Raw genomic sequence first — 20758 nt, 5'->3', positions numbered from 1 at the left:
TTGCCAAAGAACTTAATCAATTACATTGGAAGGAATAGAAACGAGCAAAGAGGAGGGAGGGATGCAGAGTTTTTCATTACTAATTAACGATAGATTTTGCTCAAATCTTCGTTAGTTGTTGTCACAATTATTTATATTTGAGTATGTTTAACTTGAGCAATGAGCTCGTTATTTTTCTATATCGAATCTGTCTTATATTACATTGAAAGCATAAAAGATATTGCACACTCGAACTCCTGTGAAAGCAGGTATACATTAAAGGTCTTAAAAAGAATATGAGAACCTCATATAAATATCTACTGTACCGGGGTAGGTTGCTTTTATGATAAAGTGAATAGCATATAAAATGGAGGAAGAAGTTGGGAAGTTAGGAGAAGGGGCAAGGAACGTGAAATCCACCAACATTGCAGCTCTCAACCTCGTCAAAGCCATAAAACTCTATGCTATTTACTCTCATGCTGCACGCCCCGCTTGCTAGAGGGGCTGTCCCACTTCAAACATCCCTGAATCAAGCATTCCAATTTCACCTCCACCTCTATACATATGCTCGAATGGGCGGGCTTGTACGAACAAGCCTTTCACCAAAGAGGATGTGAATTATTGTCAGCAAGCAAAGTTAAGTCTGAATTGCAGCCCTTGCTCTTGCAACAGACTTTGAGTAGAGTTCCTCATAGTGTGCTGCCGAAGAGTCCCAACTAAAATCTATATTCATGTCCTTCTGAACAAACTGCTTCCAAATGTCAGGGTTATTTTTGTAGAGGTTAAATGCACGTTCCAAAGCATTGTTTACACCCTGTCAAAATAAGGATGCATTACAACAGTGAACTGCAAAAGGGAACATCGTTATGGAGTGGAGAACCATGCAAAAAGAAGGGAGGACAAAACTGGCCTTTACATAGGATGCTAAGATTTCAAGTAGTTCACTGCAATGGCCCAAGCCTCTAACAGACTCGAGCAGAAAAGTGCCAAATAAAGCCCCATACATGGAGGTGGGAGGAAATTACGTAAACACTTGAACAAAACTACTCAACCACATGCCATTACTCCACTGACGTACCTGTTCATCAGGTGTCAAAAATGTAAATCCGTTTCGAAATTCGAGAGGAATTGTATCGTCATCAATGTCGAAAACACTACAGAAGAAGAAGAATACAACGATTCTGGTAAGTCCTCTCAAATGAACAATGTGGTGATGTTATATTCAAGGAGGCATAAAGTACCCCACCTGTCATTCAGACCACCCGTTTTTCTTGCAATTGGTATAGAACCAAATCTCATGGCTATCATCTGGAAAGAGTCAGCAAGGAATTAGCAATGTTTGATGAGGGAGTGATTTGCTCAAGCTGTTTTCTGTTCAAGAAGTTTTGCTTAGGAATGAATGCAGACGTTACCTGTGTAAGGCCACATGGCTCAAAGATAGATGGGATGATGAACATATCAGAAGCTGCATATATGGAATGGGAAAGAAACTCATCATACTTCAATATCAACCGAATGTGATCATGATTCTGAAAATGGTTTGCAATACCCTCAAATTCTCTCTGCAAGATAAAAAATAAACATGCATTAGTACTTATTAAAAAAATGTACAAGTAAACTAACATGTATTAGTCAGCATAAACTAAATGACTGTTGACTTATCAAACAAAGAAAGTACACTACGGGGAAAAAAGTATTGAGCTTCTAATAAACAAAATCAGTAGTTATTGTTAAGATATAATATAAATAATAAAATCTACCTCTTTTGAGACAGCTAGAGATTTTCACATGGTATCAGAGTAGAGGTTCTGAGTTACTTTACACTTCATCCAATTTAATTAAATAGTCCACATGTTAGGCCCATTTATTTTATTAAGAGAGGAGAAGAAAGAAGAGAGGCTGGGGGGGGGGGGGGGGGGGGGTTGTCACACTGAGGACCCGTCAAGATATAATATAAATAAATAAACTTACATTTTCCCATCAACTTAAATTTTTTGGGATAAGTGATTTCACATAATGAAATTACATATAACTAGCATGTTCAGTCTATCTGATATTTTCATTATCCAAATGTCAGGGATATAGCACAAAGATGCCTTCCCCCTCAATTTAGCTTAAAGCACTGTCCCTCCCCCACCCCCAACCCAAAAAAAAAAAACTCAGTGTTATTGACAGACATTATCCAAGTCCATTTATTATTATTATTATTATTTGATTGGCACTGGGTGTCCAGGAATAGCATTCCGACTAATCCCAGGGGTGCACAGGCGGTAAGGAGTTCCCTGCAAGTTAGGTCCTCGGCAAAGATTTTCCCGCAAGTGCATATTGGTAATTCAAGGAAAAAATCTCCCAGTCCGATAGCCACTACATTGTTTGCACCTAGTGGGATTCGGTCCATTTATTATTATTATTATTTTACTCTCATGATCCACTATTCATTCATTAAATCAAAAGTTTCACATACCACGTCAGTGAAATCCTTCAATGAGCATTTCATAGCTCTTCCGTGTATACTTCTCAGATAATGTGCCATCTCATAAGACAGCATATCAATTGATATACCAGTTTTTGGCTCTAATGCCAATAATGATGTAGAACAGCACTAAAAAGGTGTAATGATATAAACAATTAAGTTGAAGTCTGCTCGTGGGGTTTATAAAAGGAAATTCCTTGATGGTGTGATTTAGTGGAGCGCCACAGATGTATATTTATTCTTTTATAAAGAAAAAATCTAATCAAATAAGACTTTGAAATTACAGGCTTTAGCCATTTCACACAGGATCACTGGCACTTCAAGAGCAGACTACCCTACGATAACCATGTTGAAAACAAAACAAAACTGCTTCAGATCAAATGCACTGTCACAAAAATTTCCAAAACTAAAGTTTATCTACTCAAATCTTCATAGGATAGGTAAAGAGACACTCTCCGCAGAATAACTCCTACTTTAACTTCTTGTAATATAATGACAAGCTTATAAAGAAATATGGACTATCAGCAAAGCTAATTGCCTGTTTTGGGGTGCATCACAATGAGGAGGCAAACTCAATACTAATTTCTTTAAGTACGAGATAAATATGGACTGGCCCTATGGATATTTATTGCTGAATTACTAGAGTTCTCTAAATTTTATCATTGCACAGACAGCTGCACTTACTGATATAAGAATCTTCCGAATTAAGAAAACATGGTCTTTGTATTGTTGATTGCTGTTTTTTGCGTAAGAAAGTTGGCAAATCAGTTAATCACTTGTTTCTACACTGTGAGGTGGCTAAAAGTTTGTGGAATGTTATTTTTGGAAGGTTGGGTATTTCTTGGGTGATGCCAAAGCATGTGGTGAATTTACTAGCTTGCTGGAAGTATGCTGGGTGGTGTCTCTCTATCACTATTATTTGGAGAATGATTCCTTTGTGTTTGATGTGGTGTCTATGGCAAGAAAGGAAGGAGAGATGTTTTGAAGACAGAATGTTCGTTGGAAGAAATTAGGGATTTTTTTCTCATAACACTATATCTTTGGGCTAAGGGTTTAGTATCGAATAGTGATGAATTGTTGGAGTTTTTCTAGTTTTTTCTTTCTTCTTAGTTGCTGTATGTAGGTATTTCCTTTTATATACTTCCTGTGTACTTGGGCTAATGCCTATTTATGGCAATAAAACTCTTATTAACTATAAAAAATATACATATTTCTGAATTTTCTACCCTTAAATACCTTGTGGATCTGATCTTGATCTTGATTCTCCACATTGTTAAAATTAACACCAAATATTGATGTGATATAAACACAACATATAATTCGGATCAGGCTTTCAAACCCACAAACCAACTACTTCAATCAAGTGAGTATGTCCCCATTCTCTTTATCTTTCTTTCCTTTTGTTTGAGCAGACTGTGGGGAATGGAGGAAATTGCAGATTGCCAAGAAGAAAGTAAAACACTACCTGAATATGTGGGACTGGGCTTGAACCAAGAAGTATAAACTGTCCTCCCAACTCCAATGTTCGATATATTGCATGTCTAATAAGATGTACACCTTTCTGTGGAACCAATCTTGTTATGCAGCCTACCTATAAAATAATAGATTGAAAGGAATCAAGCAAGAATTCAAGAAGCTTGACTACTATAAAATAAAGAAAAATGTCAATGCAATATAGTGGCAATATTAGGCTACACAACGAGAGGAGCCTCCCTTGCAAACCCTTATCCTATCATGCATTGAATCAAGACCTTTGTAGTAATGTTATTTCTTCCAAAAAATAAAGAACATGGAGACTACCTACATGGCAGCATACCAGTGAAATTATAACATACAAACGGCCAAAGATACATTTTAAGCTAATTCTTATGATATCACAACCACTCCCCTCAATAAAAGAGATTGAAGTGCCTAGACATTAATACAGAATAGACTTTTCTACTTCATCATTGATACTTCCTTATCTTTCTTTATTTTTTGTGAAGTTTTTGTTAAGCATTAACATGGATAGTACAAAACCAAATCCTCGAGCAAAGTAACTTAACAGCAAAAGATGTTGGCTGTGCAATCAATTGAATTGCTAAATATTGATAAATAATTTATGGATATAGGTGCACATCTTAAGCCTCCTTGCTGGAAACTTCTACACGTATGCATGGTAGTACAAAGCTTGGAGTATAGCCCTAGAAGCTTTGTCAAGGATCTGGAGTTGATTGGGCCTCTCATAACTTTTTAAAGGGCAACACATTATAATACCTCTATCAATGCTGCATATTAAGATTTAATGAATCTGAAATCTTATTAAACATGAAAACTTAATATGATATGATGATGTCTTCTCCTCACAAACTAACCATTTGGTAAAACAAAATTACCAGTGGCTTCTTGATATCTGCTGAAGAAAGCTGTAGAAGCCTTCGCATAGCTTCCTTATTTTCTGCTTTCCCTTGAAGATCATTTGCAGTGTACTGGACTTTGAGAAATGTATCAGTGGCAGGATTCCATGCATCAGTATCAATTCCGTTTAGAATTCCAATGAACTTTTTGGAGTGAGAATTAAGGGTTGAATGAAGACCTCTTCCTCCCTGTAAATCATAAAGTACCAACACAACCTTCAGTAAGAATGAAGGATGCAACCATAGATTTAAGAATGAAAACCAATGAGTGTGATTTGAACACTAGTTTAAAATCTTGGCATAGGCGGACACCCATGGATATATGAAAAAAAAAATCTTGGCATTTTACTTGAGACTAGTCATGGCAAAAAATTTGTAGCTGTGAACACCAATGACATATTCCATTATTTCATGTAAAATACCACATATAGGTTACCTAATGCGAACGATCACGCCCCCCCCCCCCCAACCCAACCAAAAAAAAAGGAAAACTTCTCAGTCGGAGCCTTATTGTAATGACTATAAGTAAATGCAGTAAAAACAACGCAACATCATACCTCAGCAGTCCGCACCTCTTGTGCATAAGTAGGTGATACTGTTGTCACAATATTGGAAAACACAATTCCACCCTGAAAAACAGGAATATTTAAAATATATGCATGTTTCGAAGAATGATATACTAATAAAGGAATCCATAAAATGCCATACCTTAACAGGATTGACCCTATCATGTGCAGAGTTATCTTGCATTCTATCTGGTCTATTTAGCTGATGGACATCGAGACCACAGGATGCCAATTCTGAAGCAGGAGCAGTCCCTTGGTACTCAAAGTTGTGGCATGTAAAACATATTCTAGCTGAGTTCAATCCTTTAGGGGCATATAAATCCCAATAAAGTGGAGCCTAAGAAATCAAAACAAAATAGTTATTTAAACTAACAATGCATATATGAAAATAAATGTCAGACGCTCAAAGAGCATGGGTCAATAAATAAAGTTTTAAATGGTCCATACAACAAAAGCTGTCTGCCAATCATGGCAATGAATTATGTCTGGTTTCTTGCCAGCTTGAAGAAGTAACTCAAGCGCTGCACGGCTAAAAAAAGAAAAACGTTTGAAATCATCATGCTCGCCATAAAATTGTCCTCTCCAGAAGAAATTTTCAGGATGATGAGGCTCAATTAAATAAACTGGAAGACCTGCATAATTAAAACTGTAGTAAGTACATGATGCTAAAATATATAATGCACACAAATATTATGAAATCCTTAACCTTCAACAGTGCCGACCCAGATTTTATTTTTGAATAGCCGGCCGGCAAAGTATGATTCTACCATCACATCTAGGGCCTGTACCAGTAATCAGGTCATTAAGATGTTCATGGAACCCAGGCACTTTAAAATAGTTTCCAAAATCACAACTCACCCTTAAGTCACGAATTCGATCATATTGCATGCAGTCATATTTTGGAAGAACAACTTCCACAAAGTGTCCCCTTTTCTGTAAAGATTTGCTAAGACCACTTACAACATCCCCCAAACCACCCACCTGTAAATGAAAAGGCATAAGATTTTGCACTAATTATCATTATAGCATCAACTTTTTTGTGACTCAGAGTAAGTTAAAAAAGTTTTAACTAAACTGAAGTTTAAAATTTCTTTTCATATTCCACAGGGACTCATGATCAGCACTAGAAGAGAAAATGGGTCAAAGCAGATAACTAGACAGAAGCCTGACAAAATATTATGCCACTTTCAAGGGCAAAACATGGAACAGTAAACACGTCAATGGAACATTTTCACAACCAGAAGCTTTTGTATTAGCATGGCAGATGAGATACGAAAGAAAAAATTACCTGTATGCTAAGATATGAAATAAGAACAATAGATAGTAAACCTTGTAAATAGAGATGAGAAATCCAGAGGACCAAATGTAACCAACCACCCTTGTAAAAGTAATTTCCAAGTTGGGTGGTGTTTAAACGGTGCTGTATGTGCAAGCAGGATGGGGAAACATTTTCTGTGGTGTGCAATGCCTCATTCAGTATAAAGAAAAAAATAAAAATAAGGCTTGACCATTGCAGGTCTTTGCAAGGCTGTCTCTCCCAAGTGGAAAATACCCGCCACACTGCCAGAGAGCGAGTCTGGGTAGATACTTTGGATGGGCAGGCAATTGAAAAAGTTATATGGCCTATTTTGTACATCTGTAATTTATGTCAACACCTTGCCAATTGAATAGTGTGCTGTATAATCTAAAAAACACTTGTAAAACAAAAGTCAATGACCAAATATGAGCTCAGACTAGGTCATAAAGCAGTGTTAAAGCATCAAGGAGACGCTAACATACTTAGTTTGATGGGCTCCAAAAGGATAAATAACGATTATCATAACTTATTGGCAATAACAATAAACTATAGGGTTAGTCTAATGATTTGTAATAAGAATATTGTTTTTTGTCCCATTTTTTCAGAAAAGGGTAACACTTATTTGCAGCCATATGCCGTTTTACAGAAAAAAGATCAACCAAACAGTTCAACCAAAGAGGACAAACTAAGAATTTGTCTAAACAATTTTCCAATTCAGGTATTTAGCCAGAAGGAAAACTGCAGTTCTGAACATGGAAACTATACTACAGGCAAGTTTCAAGTGCTATTAAGCTGTAAGCATCTTACTAAATAAGCTTAAGTAAAGCGGTGGATGCTGACATGCTGTACCCACTAAGATAATTTGACATAACATGTTACTTCCAACTTGAATGAAAGTTCCTCAGGATTCCCCCTTACATTTCCTTTAAACGGATGATATAGAGATTCTTTAATAGCATGTGATATTGACTTCTTTTGAATTCCTCAAGTAACAGCGTCTGTCCACTAAGCAGTGTAACGTAATTCTTTATAAGTATGGTAAGTTTTATTAACGATGAAAGTGTGTAACGTAATTTTAAAAAGCATACATTAAAATAACTTGACATAATATGCTACTTCCAACTTGAATGGACCTCCCTTGAGATGTTCCCCAAACTTACATTTCCTTTAACAACATCAAATTTCTCAAGTAATATTGAGTAATTTTGATGGGTGTAATGTAATTTTGAGTAAGCATAACAAAGAAATACATTAACATTTTAAAAAAAAAAATCAAGTAAAAACTTGAAAAAATGTACTGCAGTAAGTTGAGTTCACCTTAGCAACCGGTGCCATCTCTGCTGCAATATGAATGATATGTAATCCTGGACTGGTCAACAAAGGGCACAAATTAAATCACAGCCTACATGTTTTCTAAATTTAGGTTTAAATAATTAGTACCGTGTTGGTGATGATATCAGCCTGAGAAACGTAGTTATAGCCTCCCGTTCAGTCTTTTCCTTGCATGCCATGTACGCATTGTAAATTTGTCCATCTCTGTTCCATACCATTTCTCTCAATAAATTTGCATCATTGGTTGATACTTTTTTCTCAAGCAACCAACCATCAATTATAAGCAATAAGCGGCTCCAAAATTCCAAAGGCATGTCATCCACATATTGATCTGCTGCCCTTTTCTTGCTCTGTTCTTTCAAACTATGAAGTGTATCTTGAAATTCCTTCACTGATTCTTGATATAATTGTACACAGGAATTAATCTCTTCATCAGACCTTTGAAGACGGTCCTCCAACACTTTGATTTTTTGTTGCATTAGTTCATTATATTGTTGCAATTTTTCTGATGAGAGCTTATAGACATTAGCTTCTTCAAGGGATTCTTCCAGTTTATCAACCTTCTTCCGGAGCTCTTGGTTTTGCTGCAATACTATAATAGCTTGATCTGCCTGTTTTGTTGCCTTATCTAACAATACCTGTAGATTTTCTACCTTCTGCCACAAGCTCTTGTATTCAACTTTCAGAGTGGAAAGTTTGGAAACATCTTCCTGAGAAACAGAGAGTTTAGACTCCAAGTCTTTCAAGGAAGACTCCAGCAATGAGCGTTCTCTTTCCAGTATAAGCACGCGCTCATCTGTGTTCTTGACATCACTAAGCTCAGTCTTGAGTACTTCTATATCATTCTTGAGGGAGATATTCTCTTCCCTCAATGAGTTAAGCTCCTTGCTAACAGAACTAACACTACTAGTATCTAGTACGTAGCCTTCATGATGCAAAAGTTTGTGATGATTCTCATTCATATCAATCTCACTTAACTCACTAACATCCCTGTGAGCCAGTTCATTCTGCAGCTTCTCTAACTGGTCTTCCAGGAGTTCCAGACGTATCTTTTCTTGGGCAGCAACTTTAATCCGGGCATCAGTTTCTGCCAGTTTCGTCTCCAAAGTATTGATCTCTCCTTGCAGTGTCTCCTTCTCAGTGACAATCTTTTCAAGATCTTCAAGTGCACTCACTCGGGCTTGATTTAAAAGAATGACATCTATAGCAAGAATGACAACACAGGCACATATATTTCACTCAGAATTGAAACAAAGGCACTAACATACAGAGAAAAATATCAAAAGAACTTTAAGAGTTAGCAGACGTCCTACTTTTTTCTGCATATCTTATCATGCCAATTAAGTCCTCTTGTTGAACACCCGAAAGTTGCTTGTCACCACTTATGTTTATAGCCTGTGAGATAACCAAAGAATAATTACAATATACCGTCTCCAACAAGTAGAAGATTATAATCTTTTAACTGGCTCAGCTATCTCAATATACACAGAAATACACAAACAGGACCCTCATTTGTTTAAGAAAGAAAATGGATCAATAACTCCAATTCTTTCTTTGGCTATCACCTATTATCACCTAAGTGGGAAACCACAGTTCCATGATGTTGAGCTAAAGTTATTAACGGTGATAGAAATTTTTGATTGTTAGTTTTTCCTATACAATCATATCATCCAACCTGACGATATAAAAACCAGAGATTCTGGGTTCGATCCCCAGCGGAGTCGCTGTTGATTTACTTTTATTTTTAAAAACCCCTAGGGGTTGGCTCAAGTGGTAAAGGTCTTGGTCTTGGTAGTATGCTCCCTCCAAGGTCCAAGGTTCGAATCCCATTGAGTGCAAACAATCTCTAGAAGTCATCGGACTGAGAGATTTTCCTCTTGACTTACCCGAGGAACACTTGCGGAAAACTCCTTACCGAGGGCCTGTGCACCCCCAGGATTAGCCAGGACACTGTTCTCGAACACCCAATTCCAATAAAAAAAAATGACGTTATAATTTATGCAATTGATGTCAAAAGAGTTTTTTATTTTTTTTATAATAGAATGAAAATTTCATTGATACAAATGAAGTAGGCGAAGCCCGTGTATGCAGGAAGTATACAAAAGAACACCTAAATACATTCTAGGAACCAGAAATTAAAGACAGAAAATCATGAACACTAGTTCCATTAAGCACAATGGCTGAAAACCAAAGCAATAGGGCGTGTACAAAAAAGTTTTGAAGTTCCTCTATTGTGCACTCCATATCTTCAAAGCACCGATCATCCCTTTCCATCCAAATACACCACATAATAGACAAATGAATCATCCTCCAAACTGCAGCCACTTGGGGCAGCCTTGAATATTCTTCCAGCAGGCTAATAAATCCACCACCCTCAAAGGCATAACCCAAGCCACCCCCAATTCTTCTAAAGACCTCTTCCCACAACACTCTTGTCACCTCACAACACAGTAATATACAATCCACTGATTCCCAATCCTTCTTGCACAAATAGCACCAATCCATAACAATGAGACCTCGCTTCCTCAAATTGTCTATGGTCGAGATATTCCTAAGAGAGGCGGTCCATAAAAAGAAAGCTACTTTAGAGGGCACACAGGACATCCAAATACTCTTCCACAGGAAGGGAACATTACCATGTGATGCCAACATCTTGTAATAAGATCTCACAGTAAACCATTTGCTCCCATTGGGCCTCCACTGCATCCTATCCCCATGTATCGTTGGCCCTCCCGTAGAATATATAAGACTGAAAATTTCAGAAACAGTATTCATTTCCCAATCATGAACATCCCTATTAAATAGAACATCCGACTGGTGAGAACCATGAGAAAATGCCAACAGATCCAACACAGAAGCATCTTGATTCACAGGAATGCGTAGAGAGCTGAGAAAGGCCTATAGAGAGCACAATCTCGACATCAAACATCATGCCAAAATCTGATTTTAGATCCCTCACCAGCTACAAAACTAATATTAGTGGCAAAACTCTTCCAACCCCTCCTAATGAATTTCCATAAGCCCACACCATACTCCCCCCTCACTTCATTAGAACACCAACCCCCCAAGCACTTCCATATCTATGATCAATAACCTCCTTACAAAGCGAATCCCCCTCTAAGTGGTACCTCCATAACCATTTCCCCAAAAATGCTTTATTGAATATCCTCAAATTGTGAATCCCCAAGCCTCCATTAGAAATTGGGGAATAAAATTTTTTCCAATTAACAAGATGGAACTTAGTTTCCTCCCCCACTCCACCCCACAAGAAAGCCCGAAATAATTTCTCAATTCTATTGGCCACCCCTACAAGCAAAGGGAATTAGGATAAAAAATAAGTGGATAGGTTGGAAAGAGTACTCTTAATTACAATGAGTCTACCCCCTTTCAATAAATACATCTATTTCCACCCTGCCAACATTTTCTTAACTTTCTCAACAACCCCACTGAAACCATCTTGGATTTACCAAGGTTTACCTTGAGACCCTACACAACTTCAAAGCATAACAAAAGTGCCCTTAAAGCTTGAATCTGGCCATGATCCGCCTCACAAAAAAGAAGGGTATCATATGCAAAAAGGAGATGGGAAATTATGGTAGAACCATTAATACCATTTCCCACCGAGAATCTAGATAAAAAGCCTCCCCCAATGGCAACCTCCAACATCTGACCAAGTGCCTCCATAACAACAATAAAGAAGAAGAGAGATAACGGATCCCCTTGCCTCAAGCCACAAGAATTGTTAAAAAATACAGCAGGTGTGCCACAACTAGCACTGAGAAACTAGCGGTAGTTACACAATGTTGAATCCACAAAATCCACCTATCGCCCAAGCCACACCTCCCAAGCATATAAAAATGGAATTCCCAATTCACATTATCATACTCCTTTTCCATGTCAAGCTTGCACAGAATACCTAGAACTCCCTCCCTCAATCTACTATCTAAGCATTCATTGGCAATGAGAACCAAATCAAGAATCTGTCTCCCCCGAACAAAGGCATTTAAGGCTTAGAAATAATTTAATCCATAACCGTTTTCATACAATTAGCTAGAACTATCGAAATAATCTTGTAACACTCACAAGACTTATAGGACTAAAATCCTTAACTTACGTAAGCCCATGTTTCTTTTGGATGAGTGATAAAAGTCGCATTAAGGCATTTCTCAAAATTCTTAAAAGAATAGACCTCGAAAAAAACCCGCATCACATCCTCTTTCACAATGTCCCAACAAGCTTGGAAGAATCCCATAGAAAACCATCCGGACCTAGAGCTTTATCTTTTGCCATTCCACCAATCACCTGATAAATGCCAACTTCTTCAAAAGGTCTTTCCAACCAACTCGCATCCTAAGGAGAAAGAGACTCAAAAACCAAGCCATTGAGATTCAGCCTCCAATTAGTTGGTTTCGTGAAAAGGTTCTCATAATAATGCACAATATGATCCTCAATCTTAGAGGGGAAGAGAGCACACAATTATCTGAATGAAGTATCTCAATAGCATTACTTTGTTGATGTGAATTAGCCACTTTATGGAAAAACTCCATGCATTCATCACCTTCTTTTAACCAAAGAGTCCTCGATTTTTGTTGCCGTGATGTCTCCTCCATCAACAACACCCTCTCCAGTTCAGCCACAACCGAATTTTTCCTCAACAATACCTCCTTAGAGGTATCTCCAATCACCTCCCTACCCTCCAAAACCAGCAAGAATGAAGCTAGGAGTGCCTGTAAACTGATAAGAAGACCACCAAATTCTAACCTTATCTCCAAATCCATGAGCTGCTAACCACATATTTTCAAACTTGAAGTATCGGCGTTACCCATGAATACCTCCGCAATCTAGCAAAATGGGAAAGTGATCCAAACAAACTCAAGGCAAATGCTTCTTATACAGCTCCAGAAAGTGAGCCTGCCAAGGAGGAGAGACAAGAAACCTATCCAATCGTGACCAACCCCGATTATTGGACCACGTGGACTCACCCCCAACAAGAGGTAGATCCATGAGATCCAAATCAAAGATAAGCTCAGAAATCAAAGTAATATTGAAATCCTCACTCATACACCATGGCACATTCCATAGATAATATAAACCCACCAGCTCCTTCCAAAGAAGTCTCCTATCACTATCCAAATTTGGCCCTTAAGTGCTTGCATAAGCCCACTCCCACCCATCCGCAACATTTTTAAATAAACTAGCAATTGAGAAATTCCTGATACAGTCCTTGATAGACTCCACCACTCTTCCATCCCACATTAAAAGAAAACCACGTGAAGTTCCCAAAGATGCCAAGAAAGACCATCCCACAAAAGGACACGCCCATAGACTCCGAATGATGATTCTATTGATAAAACGTAACTTTGTTTCTTGAAAACACACAATATCAATCTTCCATGTCCACAATAAAGAGTTTATGCGAAGGTGCTTGATATGATCATTAAACCTCCACACATTCCAAGATAGGATCTTAGGTGGGGACACAACGGGGACACCACGAGGTATATCTGTCGCTACATAGATATCTTGGCAAGTTGCCTAAGATGAAACTACATAACAATATGAAAAACAGCTGACTCAAAGATCAAAACATTATAGACCAAGACCATTTCCCAGATTCCTTTTTCTTAGCAACTTAGAGTAGGGAAATTTGGGAAATTCCAAACAAAATGAGTTCTTGTTACAGCCACAAGTGGAGAGGCACATGATTTGCCCCTTTCATTTGCCCTGAACACTATATATAAAGAACTTCTGTCTAAACATTATATACTTGGGACATTTTTCAGATTCCCTCTACTTAGAAATTATAGAGCAGAGAAATTCTCTCTCTCTCTCTCTCTCTCTCTCTCTCTCTCTCTCTGACTCCAGCCACGTATAGCTTGAGGATGATCCCCAACTATCACAATTCATAAAAACCTCACGTATCAGGAACAGAGCATACCTAGTGGTGTTCAAACACTAACAGGAGTAATTTGGCTCAAGTGACTATGGTGGAGGTGGCCAGCGGGGTTTCATAGTAATACCTGGAGAATTGGAGGGGATGGGTAGGAAAAGCTTAGCCGAGGAGCTCTGCAAAGTCTTTTGTTTTCCTTAATACAATGCTAGACAAAGGGTCCAGACTGGTAATTCAGGCAAGATCTCTGCTGTTTTGCATGGGTGGGCCTCCAAAACGAAGAACAACAACAGTGCATTTCAGTTGTATGCATCTGCACAGAATGCTTTTCAGTCTTGGTGGCACATGGATTGCAAAATAGGGATCATTTGTTTCCTTCATTGTCAAGGCCTTACTAGAATGCTCTGAGCACTGGGAATCTTTTATCAGGCTGTTTAGTGGAGACCCAGTATCAGGGTTGAAGATTACTTTGGTTAAGTTTGAGTTTCTCCTAGTTAGCAATGTGGATGATGGAGACAACCTGACCCAAATTTTGGAATAAATAGAGTATTCATTGCCTATGATGCACATAAGCCTCCCATTGGAAGCTCATTTTAAAGCTTAATTGGTTTGGGAGGGTATTCAGTTGGCTAGATGGAAGAGGTTGTATTTTTGTATGAGAAAGGTAAGACAACGCCCTTTCAAACCTCCCGACTTACTTATGTCTTCATTGCTCCTCCCTATTGGCATGAAAAGTTACATAGGCACCTCCTATGGGGTGCCATGGTGGAAAATCTAAAATCCCATTCAGCAAATTGGCCCAAGGTCTGCTCCCCAATCTCTAAAGGGTCTGTTTATCAGGAAATTGATTACATTCAATAAAGCTCTATGCCAATGACAGAGATAGCCTACGAAGATCGATCATAATTATGCAGTATGGTAGTGCATGGGGTGGATAGAGTTCTAATGAGGTGCATGGGAACTACGGGATCGGACTATAGAAGAATATTCAATGGCATTGCTGGAAGTTTTCCCCGCACACCAGATAAAAGGTGGAAGATGGATCGAAAGTAAAGTTTTACCATCATGTATGATGCAAGGATTAGCCCTTTAAAGAAGCTTTTCAGGATTTATTCAACATTTTTTACGATGCATCAGTGGCAGACAAATTACAGCTTGCAAATGGATCTTTCTCAATGAGAAGTGGATTTTATCAGGGCAATGCAAGGTTGGGAGGTGAACCTCTTTACCCTATTTTATGACCAGTTGTGATCTCTCAAATGAGGAGTGCTTAAAGTCAAATCATACTATAAGGTGTTAAAACCCCCCTCCTTTTTCCCCATGACGCATTACTTTTCCATGCAAGACCATTTGGAGGAGCCAGTCTCCCTTGAGAACAGCTTGCCTTTTGGACAGTTGTGCCAGGAAAGATCCTCACCTTGGATTAGTTAATGAATAGGCATGTTATAGCGAGAGAATGATATTATATGTGCAAGAGGAAAAAAAAACTGTGGATCCTTTTTCCTCCATTGTGATGTAGCTAGCACTTTGTGGCAAGTTATTTATAGTCTTTTTGAGCTAGGCTGAGCGGTGCCTAGATGGGTGATAGACCATTTACTGGAAATGACAGTTTGATAGTCATCACAGTGAGACCTTGGGGAAAATTATCACGATCTATTTGATGTAGTGCATATGGAGAAAAAAGAAATGATCAAAGTTTTGAAGTTTTGTTACTCTCTAAAGGGCTGTGGAGAACCTCACAGATTTCTTTTTTAAATCACTTTCACAGTAGGCCGTTGCCTATTTGAGTTTTCTCTAGCTTTAGCTTCTTGGATTTTCTTAATCTCTTTTCTCTCTCTAATTAGGTGTATTTGATGTATATACTCTTTGTGTACTTGGGATAATGTCTATTTGATCATTAGTAAAACTTATCTTACTTGTAAAAAAAAAAATAGAGAAACTAGTCACATATATTGTCCTTCAACAAGACATTTTTTATTCTTATCCAAAACAAATGTGAGATGTGCACAACCCTCCCCCCTGCTCCCACCAAAAACCCCCATTTGACAGTGTTGACTACCTTAGCAGTGAAAACTTATCAAGTTCCGCGTAGTCAATCTCTGGGTATTCAATGAATTAATACCAGTTAGTCTTTATCTATCTGCAGTTAGTCTTTCACCAGCAAGAATCCCAACACCTGGTAAATAAAAAAAATACATATAGAAAGAAACACGGCAGTTTATCTCAAAATGGATTATTGGTTTGATTTTAAATTTCTTGGTGAAGGAGCATACCAAAGATTTTTGTTCATCGGGTACAGTCGGGCCACTCAACTCCTCTGCATTGATATGCTCTATAGCTATGCCAGTGTCAACATCATCAGTAGATATAATTTCCTGGCTCAAAATTGGAACATTAATAATTGAAGCATTTTCGGTTTCAGACTCCTCGTCACCATTTGCCTGGAAATCTGCATTTGTTGAAGTCCGTTCATGAGAGGCTTTCTTCAATTGTTGTTTTTTATGCTGGGAACTGCAAGTATTTTCAATATTATCAAGTTAGCGTACACTAATTACAATGGATACAGAACTCTCTCCACAGGTCAGATGGACTCAGTATAAATTATACAAAAGATAAAACATCCAATGAGAAGACTGTTTTAAATTTCCTAGAAAGATTAAGTTAACATAAAAGTCCTTTTCCCCCAAAACCACAAGCACATGGCTGGAGCTGGTGACTTGGTGAGAATTTATGAACGTTCTAAAAAAATATTCCACTGTAAATGTTCCTAATAGAAAAAAATTGAATCCAAATTAAGCACAATAACTTTTTAAGGAAAGTCAATCTGGAATAAAAGCACATAGTTCAGATAGTTAACCACTTTCCCTCATTTTATTTCAACTCAAACAAGAAAAACAACATTCAGTTCAGAAGGCACGGCATCCAAGTTGAATAATGAACATTGCGAGCAAAATCCAATGTGAATGGATGCTAGGAAGTTCCAAATCCGGCAAGTGCTATAATGTTCCTAAGAGTGCATGTAGATAGATTTGTATGTAAGATCATATGAGAGAAAGCAAGATTTGTACGTAAGATCATATGAAAGAAAGCCAATTAAAGTTATAATAATACTCTAGGATTCCTTTTTAAAAATGTTTAGCAATTAGATTTTATCCACCTTACATGATAAAGAATGGGTGGGTCAGCATTCTTACCCTTTGCGCCTCATAGTATATGTTCATCTTGTTGGCATTCCGCATTCTCTATTGATTCAAGCAATCTCTTATGCCTCAAAATATACATGTCCACTTCAATTTCTATCTAGCCTTGCCACTCATTCTGTCAACCTCTTGATCCAACTATATTTATTCAAACTCAACCAAGAACTTAGGTACTACAAGCTTAGAAGCAGAAAATTCATAGATTTTTTCTAAATTGTTTTTTTTTTTTTTTTTTTCTATATAATTGTATGTACTGTTTATGTAAGTTACCCATCAAGATTCTTAAGAGGCACATCAACTGCAAGAAAGCGGCAATGGCGATAATAAGTCCATTGAATAACTTTGGAAAAGGAGTGTAGAATCAAATGTACCAATAAGGCAAAAATCAATGCGGTTTTTGTTGTTATCTGGAGTTATGAATACCATCCTACAGCCCTGATTCTCGAACCACTTTGCGGTTTCACACACCACCACCACTCTATGGCCAAAAGAATAAGAAAACAAAACAAATCAACCATCATCCTAATGTTCATTCCAAACCCAAGGAAAAGTACCAAACTTCAAAAAGAACGAAATGGTAATCAGTTTTAGACCATTCACCCAATACAAAAGCTCAATTTACAAGATTCTAACTACAAAAAAAATAATAATCATCAAGAAACAGAACCGAACATTAACACACTTCCAATTGCAAAAGAAGAAAAAACAAAGAAAAGCCAGCACAGGAAAATGAGACGAGACCGAATATACAGAATTGGGGACGATAGAGAGAACCTAAAATTACGCTGACGCATTTTGCAGGAAGCAGGAAGTGAGCGACGAGGTAAGAAAAAGCGCACAGCCGAGTGCTTGCAGCTCAATCCGCCGATCCCCTCGCTCACAAACCACGTCGATAACTTCACAGACATATTTTTTCCTCGAGTTGAAACCCTTGTGTCTATACTCTACATGTAAGAGAGACTATAAACACTCGGCAGCAAGTAAGAGATGGAACAAAACGGTTTCTTGGGAAGGTGGCAACTTGGCATGTGATTGCTCTCTCTCCCGGGTAAGGACCAACGAGAGAGAGAGAGAGAGAGAGAGAGAGGGGGGGAGAGAGAGCCTTTGGTATCTTCGATTGAGGATTGTATGATGCTACGTGCGGGTTTACTGAGCCATCCATCGTTTGTGCTTTCTTATCACAGCATTATCTAAATCGAACGGTTGCTGGGACTTTGGGCTCGACAGGTGGGGTCCAGGTTCGCCCTCCACGTTCCCCTCTGATATTTTATTTTATTTTATTTTTTCGTTGATTTGAACTTTGATTAGATCTTAGTAATGATATTTAGGCTAAGTTTACGGTATGGGATGATCCTTAAAATTCTCATTTTATTATAAATTTTTTTAATTTTTATATAAAATATAATAAATAATTTAATTTTTTAAATTTAAATTTAACTTTTTCAAATTTCAAAATAATAATAATAAAATATAATATTTTAAACTTTTATCTAAAATAAAAAATTCTCATCTCACTCTCCAAACCTATTAAAAATCTTATTATATTATCTTCTTACATAATAATATAAAAGAAAATAATTTCAATCAGCAAAAGTAATTATGTAATTTAATTTAAAATAAATTCTTTATAAAACTTGATATCTCTCTATTGAATTTATTTTCTTTTAAATTATACAAAAAAGACATGTTTTGAAATTTTTTATCTAGATTCAAACAGCAAAAGGAAAAAAATAACTAAATGAGAGTAAAATAGTAAGAAAAATGCTAGAAAGCACGCCGAAATTCAGGCATGAAACGCATACCCTCCGTGTCAGTACTATGAAAAGTCAATTTTACCTTTATAAAAAATAAACCATTTCAATGGAGCCTTCTCTTCTTCCTCCTGAAGCAGCCAAGCTCACGACTCACCTGCAGAAGAAACATTTATGTAAAAAAAATGGGGAACGACTACCATGGTGTATGGCTATGAAGCCAATATATTAATATCACAATCACAAACTCATTGTATGCAACTGGAGCTATAAACATAAGAGAAGGGATATTAAGAGGGATTTTAGGGCCTTTTGGTTTACAACTGTGAAGCTAATAAATCGAATACACAATCAAAAATCTATTGTATGCAACTTAAGCTAGAGATAGAGAGAGTTTGGGTCTAGCAAAACCAAATTCTATTCGAGAAAGTTCATTACTGCTATGCCCAAAAATGCTATGCGGTTGTTGATTGGTTAAATCAATGAAGCCACCTTCGTAGAGTGGTAAAAATTGTTTAGAGCAGAGAAGATTAAAAAGGAAATTTGTGATTACCCTCCTCTACCTTCAACGACTAGAAAAGTTGTACTGCTGTTGAATAAGAAAGAAGAAGAACCACCGAGTCAGAAATGCTATGCTATGCCCAAAACACTTGTGACTCTTTTTTGTCCTCTTATTAATAAAAGCTCCATGTCACCTCTACATTAGGGTGTGTGGGGTATGCAAAATGATTAGACTTCTTTCTAGCAAGACTCAAATAGTAATAAAGAATGTGTAAGGATATTATTACCCTAGAGATGAATGGTGATGCATCCCGATAAATAAGATCAAGAAATTTTTCTTTTTCGTGATCAGGGTGAAAAGTTACTATCAAACAGGAATGGACAGATTGTCCAAGACACATTGCATCCCGATAAAAGCATCGTGTTAGCAGGAAAGCTAACGTGGCATTGAGACAATACTTTACCGGTAAATGCTATCTTCTTCTTCCTCTTCTTCACACCACAGCTAAGAGTTTTGCACTTTCTATCTAGGGAACAATGTAGGAGGTGAATTCTTTGACATGGATGGAGTCAAATCTCAAGATGTTCACAAGCAGTATATATTTTAGAAACTGTTATCTTTGATAAAATTGAGGGATTTCTTATTGTCATGTACTTATGTTCATGATCAGTAGTAATTCCTGACTAGTATGGCTAGATTTCCTATAATTTGTTTTATTACTCTGTTTCCATGTTGATACTCCCTTTAGCATTTAGGTTTGAAGTTAACTGGAGTTGAAATGTGGAGCAATGAGTAAGGGTTGTAGTAGAATTTTACTGCGACAACACCCAAATCCTAATTCTCAGGAATTAGTATTAGTATATGTACATATCATCTGTGCATAACGATGAATATTTGATCAAAAATTTTATATGCAATCACTTTTATGTACTCCTTGTACACTCCACTAATGTAATTGGCTGTGTCACTTTTTTTAATATAAAATAACTGTTTTGATCAATCATATTAGTAAAGTGTGTAAGAAATACATAAAAATGATTGTATATAACATAGCTCATATTTAAAATAGATTTGAAACCAGAAAAAAGTAATTGACTTTCTTTATTGAGTTTTACTTGTTTAATTCATCCAGTATAGTTTAGCCTTTTTTTTTTCTTGGCAAGATTAATATCATATTAATAATGGCAAATTATATGTATGCTTACATGCCAATGTTTTATTCATCCCAAATTGTTAATGTGAGGATCTTTCCCGTTATGAAAATTTAGTAAACATTGAGGTATTTTGATAAGGGATATTTGCCAAACATATTGTTTGTAGCATCCCATTGCGCCATTCAATGCACTCATTTGTTCTAATATCTATAAATCTT

The 20758-nt window shown here is 37.1% G+C and overlaps 1 protein-coding gene across 3 annotated transcripts; it reads right to left on the bottom strand.

Annotated features, from left to right (window-relative positions):
* Window positions 1-144: 144 nt before the first annotated feature.
* LOC122275440 (probable starch synthase 4, chloroplastic/amyloplastic) lies at window positions 145-18279 on the bottom strand. 3 transcript variants are annotated; one of them, XM_043084494.1, is made up of 16 exons: window positions 17908-18279; window positions 16207-16444; window positions 9357-9438; window positions 8152-9244; window positions 8029-8080; window positions 6273-6395; window positions 6121-6196; window positions 5862-6046; window positions 5557-5751; window positions 5406-5477; window positions 4807-5037; window positions 3918-4043; window positions 1392-1541; window positions 1226-1287; window positions 1058-1133; window positions 145-793 (listed from the first exon to the last, which is right to left on the bottom strand). In XM_043084494.1, exons 1-16 carry the CDS (start codon window positions 18039-18041, stop codon window positions 617-619), a joined length of 3072 nt encoding a protein of 1023 aa, XP_042940428.1. In that variant the 5' UTR covers window positions 18042-18279; the 3' UTR covers window positions 145-616. The 3 variants fall into 3 exon arrangements, with proteins under 3 accessions (XP_042940428.1, XP_042940429.1, XP_042940430.1); XM_043084495.1 differs by having other exon boundaries at window positions 4828-5037; window positions 17908-18278; XM_043084496.1 differs by lacking the exon at window positions 17908-18279 and adding an exon at window positions 15993-16109.
* Between the last annotated feature and the right edge of the window lie 2479 nt (window positions 18280-20758).

The sequence above is a fragment of the Carya illinoinensis genome, chromosome 9 (genome assembly GCF_018687715.1).
Source record: "Carya illinoinensis cultivar Pawnee chromosome 9, C.illinoinensisPawnee_v1, whole genome shotgun sequence".
Classification (NCBI taxonomy): Eukaryota; Viridiplantae; Streptophyta; class Magnoliopsida; order Fagales; family Juglandaceae; genus Carya; species Carya illinoinensis.
Note: the sequence above shows the minus strand (reverse complement) of the source record. Positions and strands in the feature narration are given on the sequence as shown.

Bases quoted from the DNA above. Each gene is read 5' to 3' on its own strand.
- LOC122275440 (XM_043084494.1), bottom strand. From the start codon at position 18,041: ATGTCTGTGAAGTTATCGACGTGGTTTGTGAGCGAGGGGATCGGCGGA. The intron at 6,197-6,272 runs GTGAGTTGTGAT...TTACTGGTACAG, and splicing joins ATCGAATTCGTGACTTAAGG to GCCCTAGATGTGATGGTAGA. The intron at 1,288-1,391 runs GTAACGTCTGCA...GACTCTTTCCAG, and splicing joins AGCCATGTGGCCTTACACAG to ATGATAGCCATGAGATTTGG.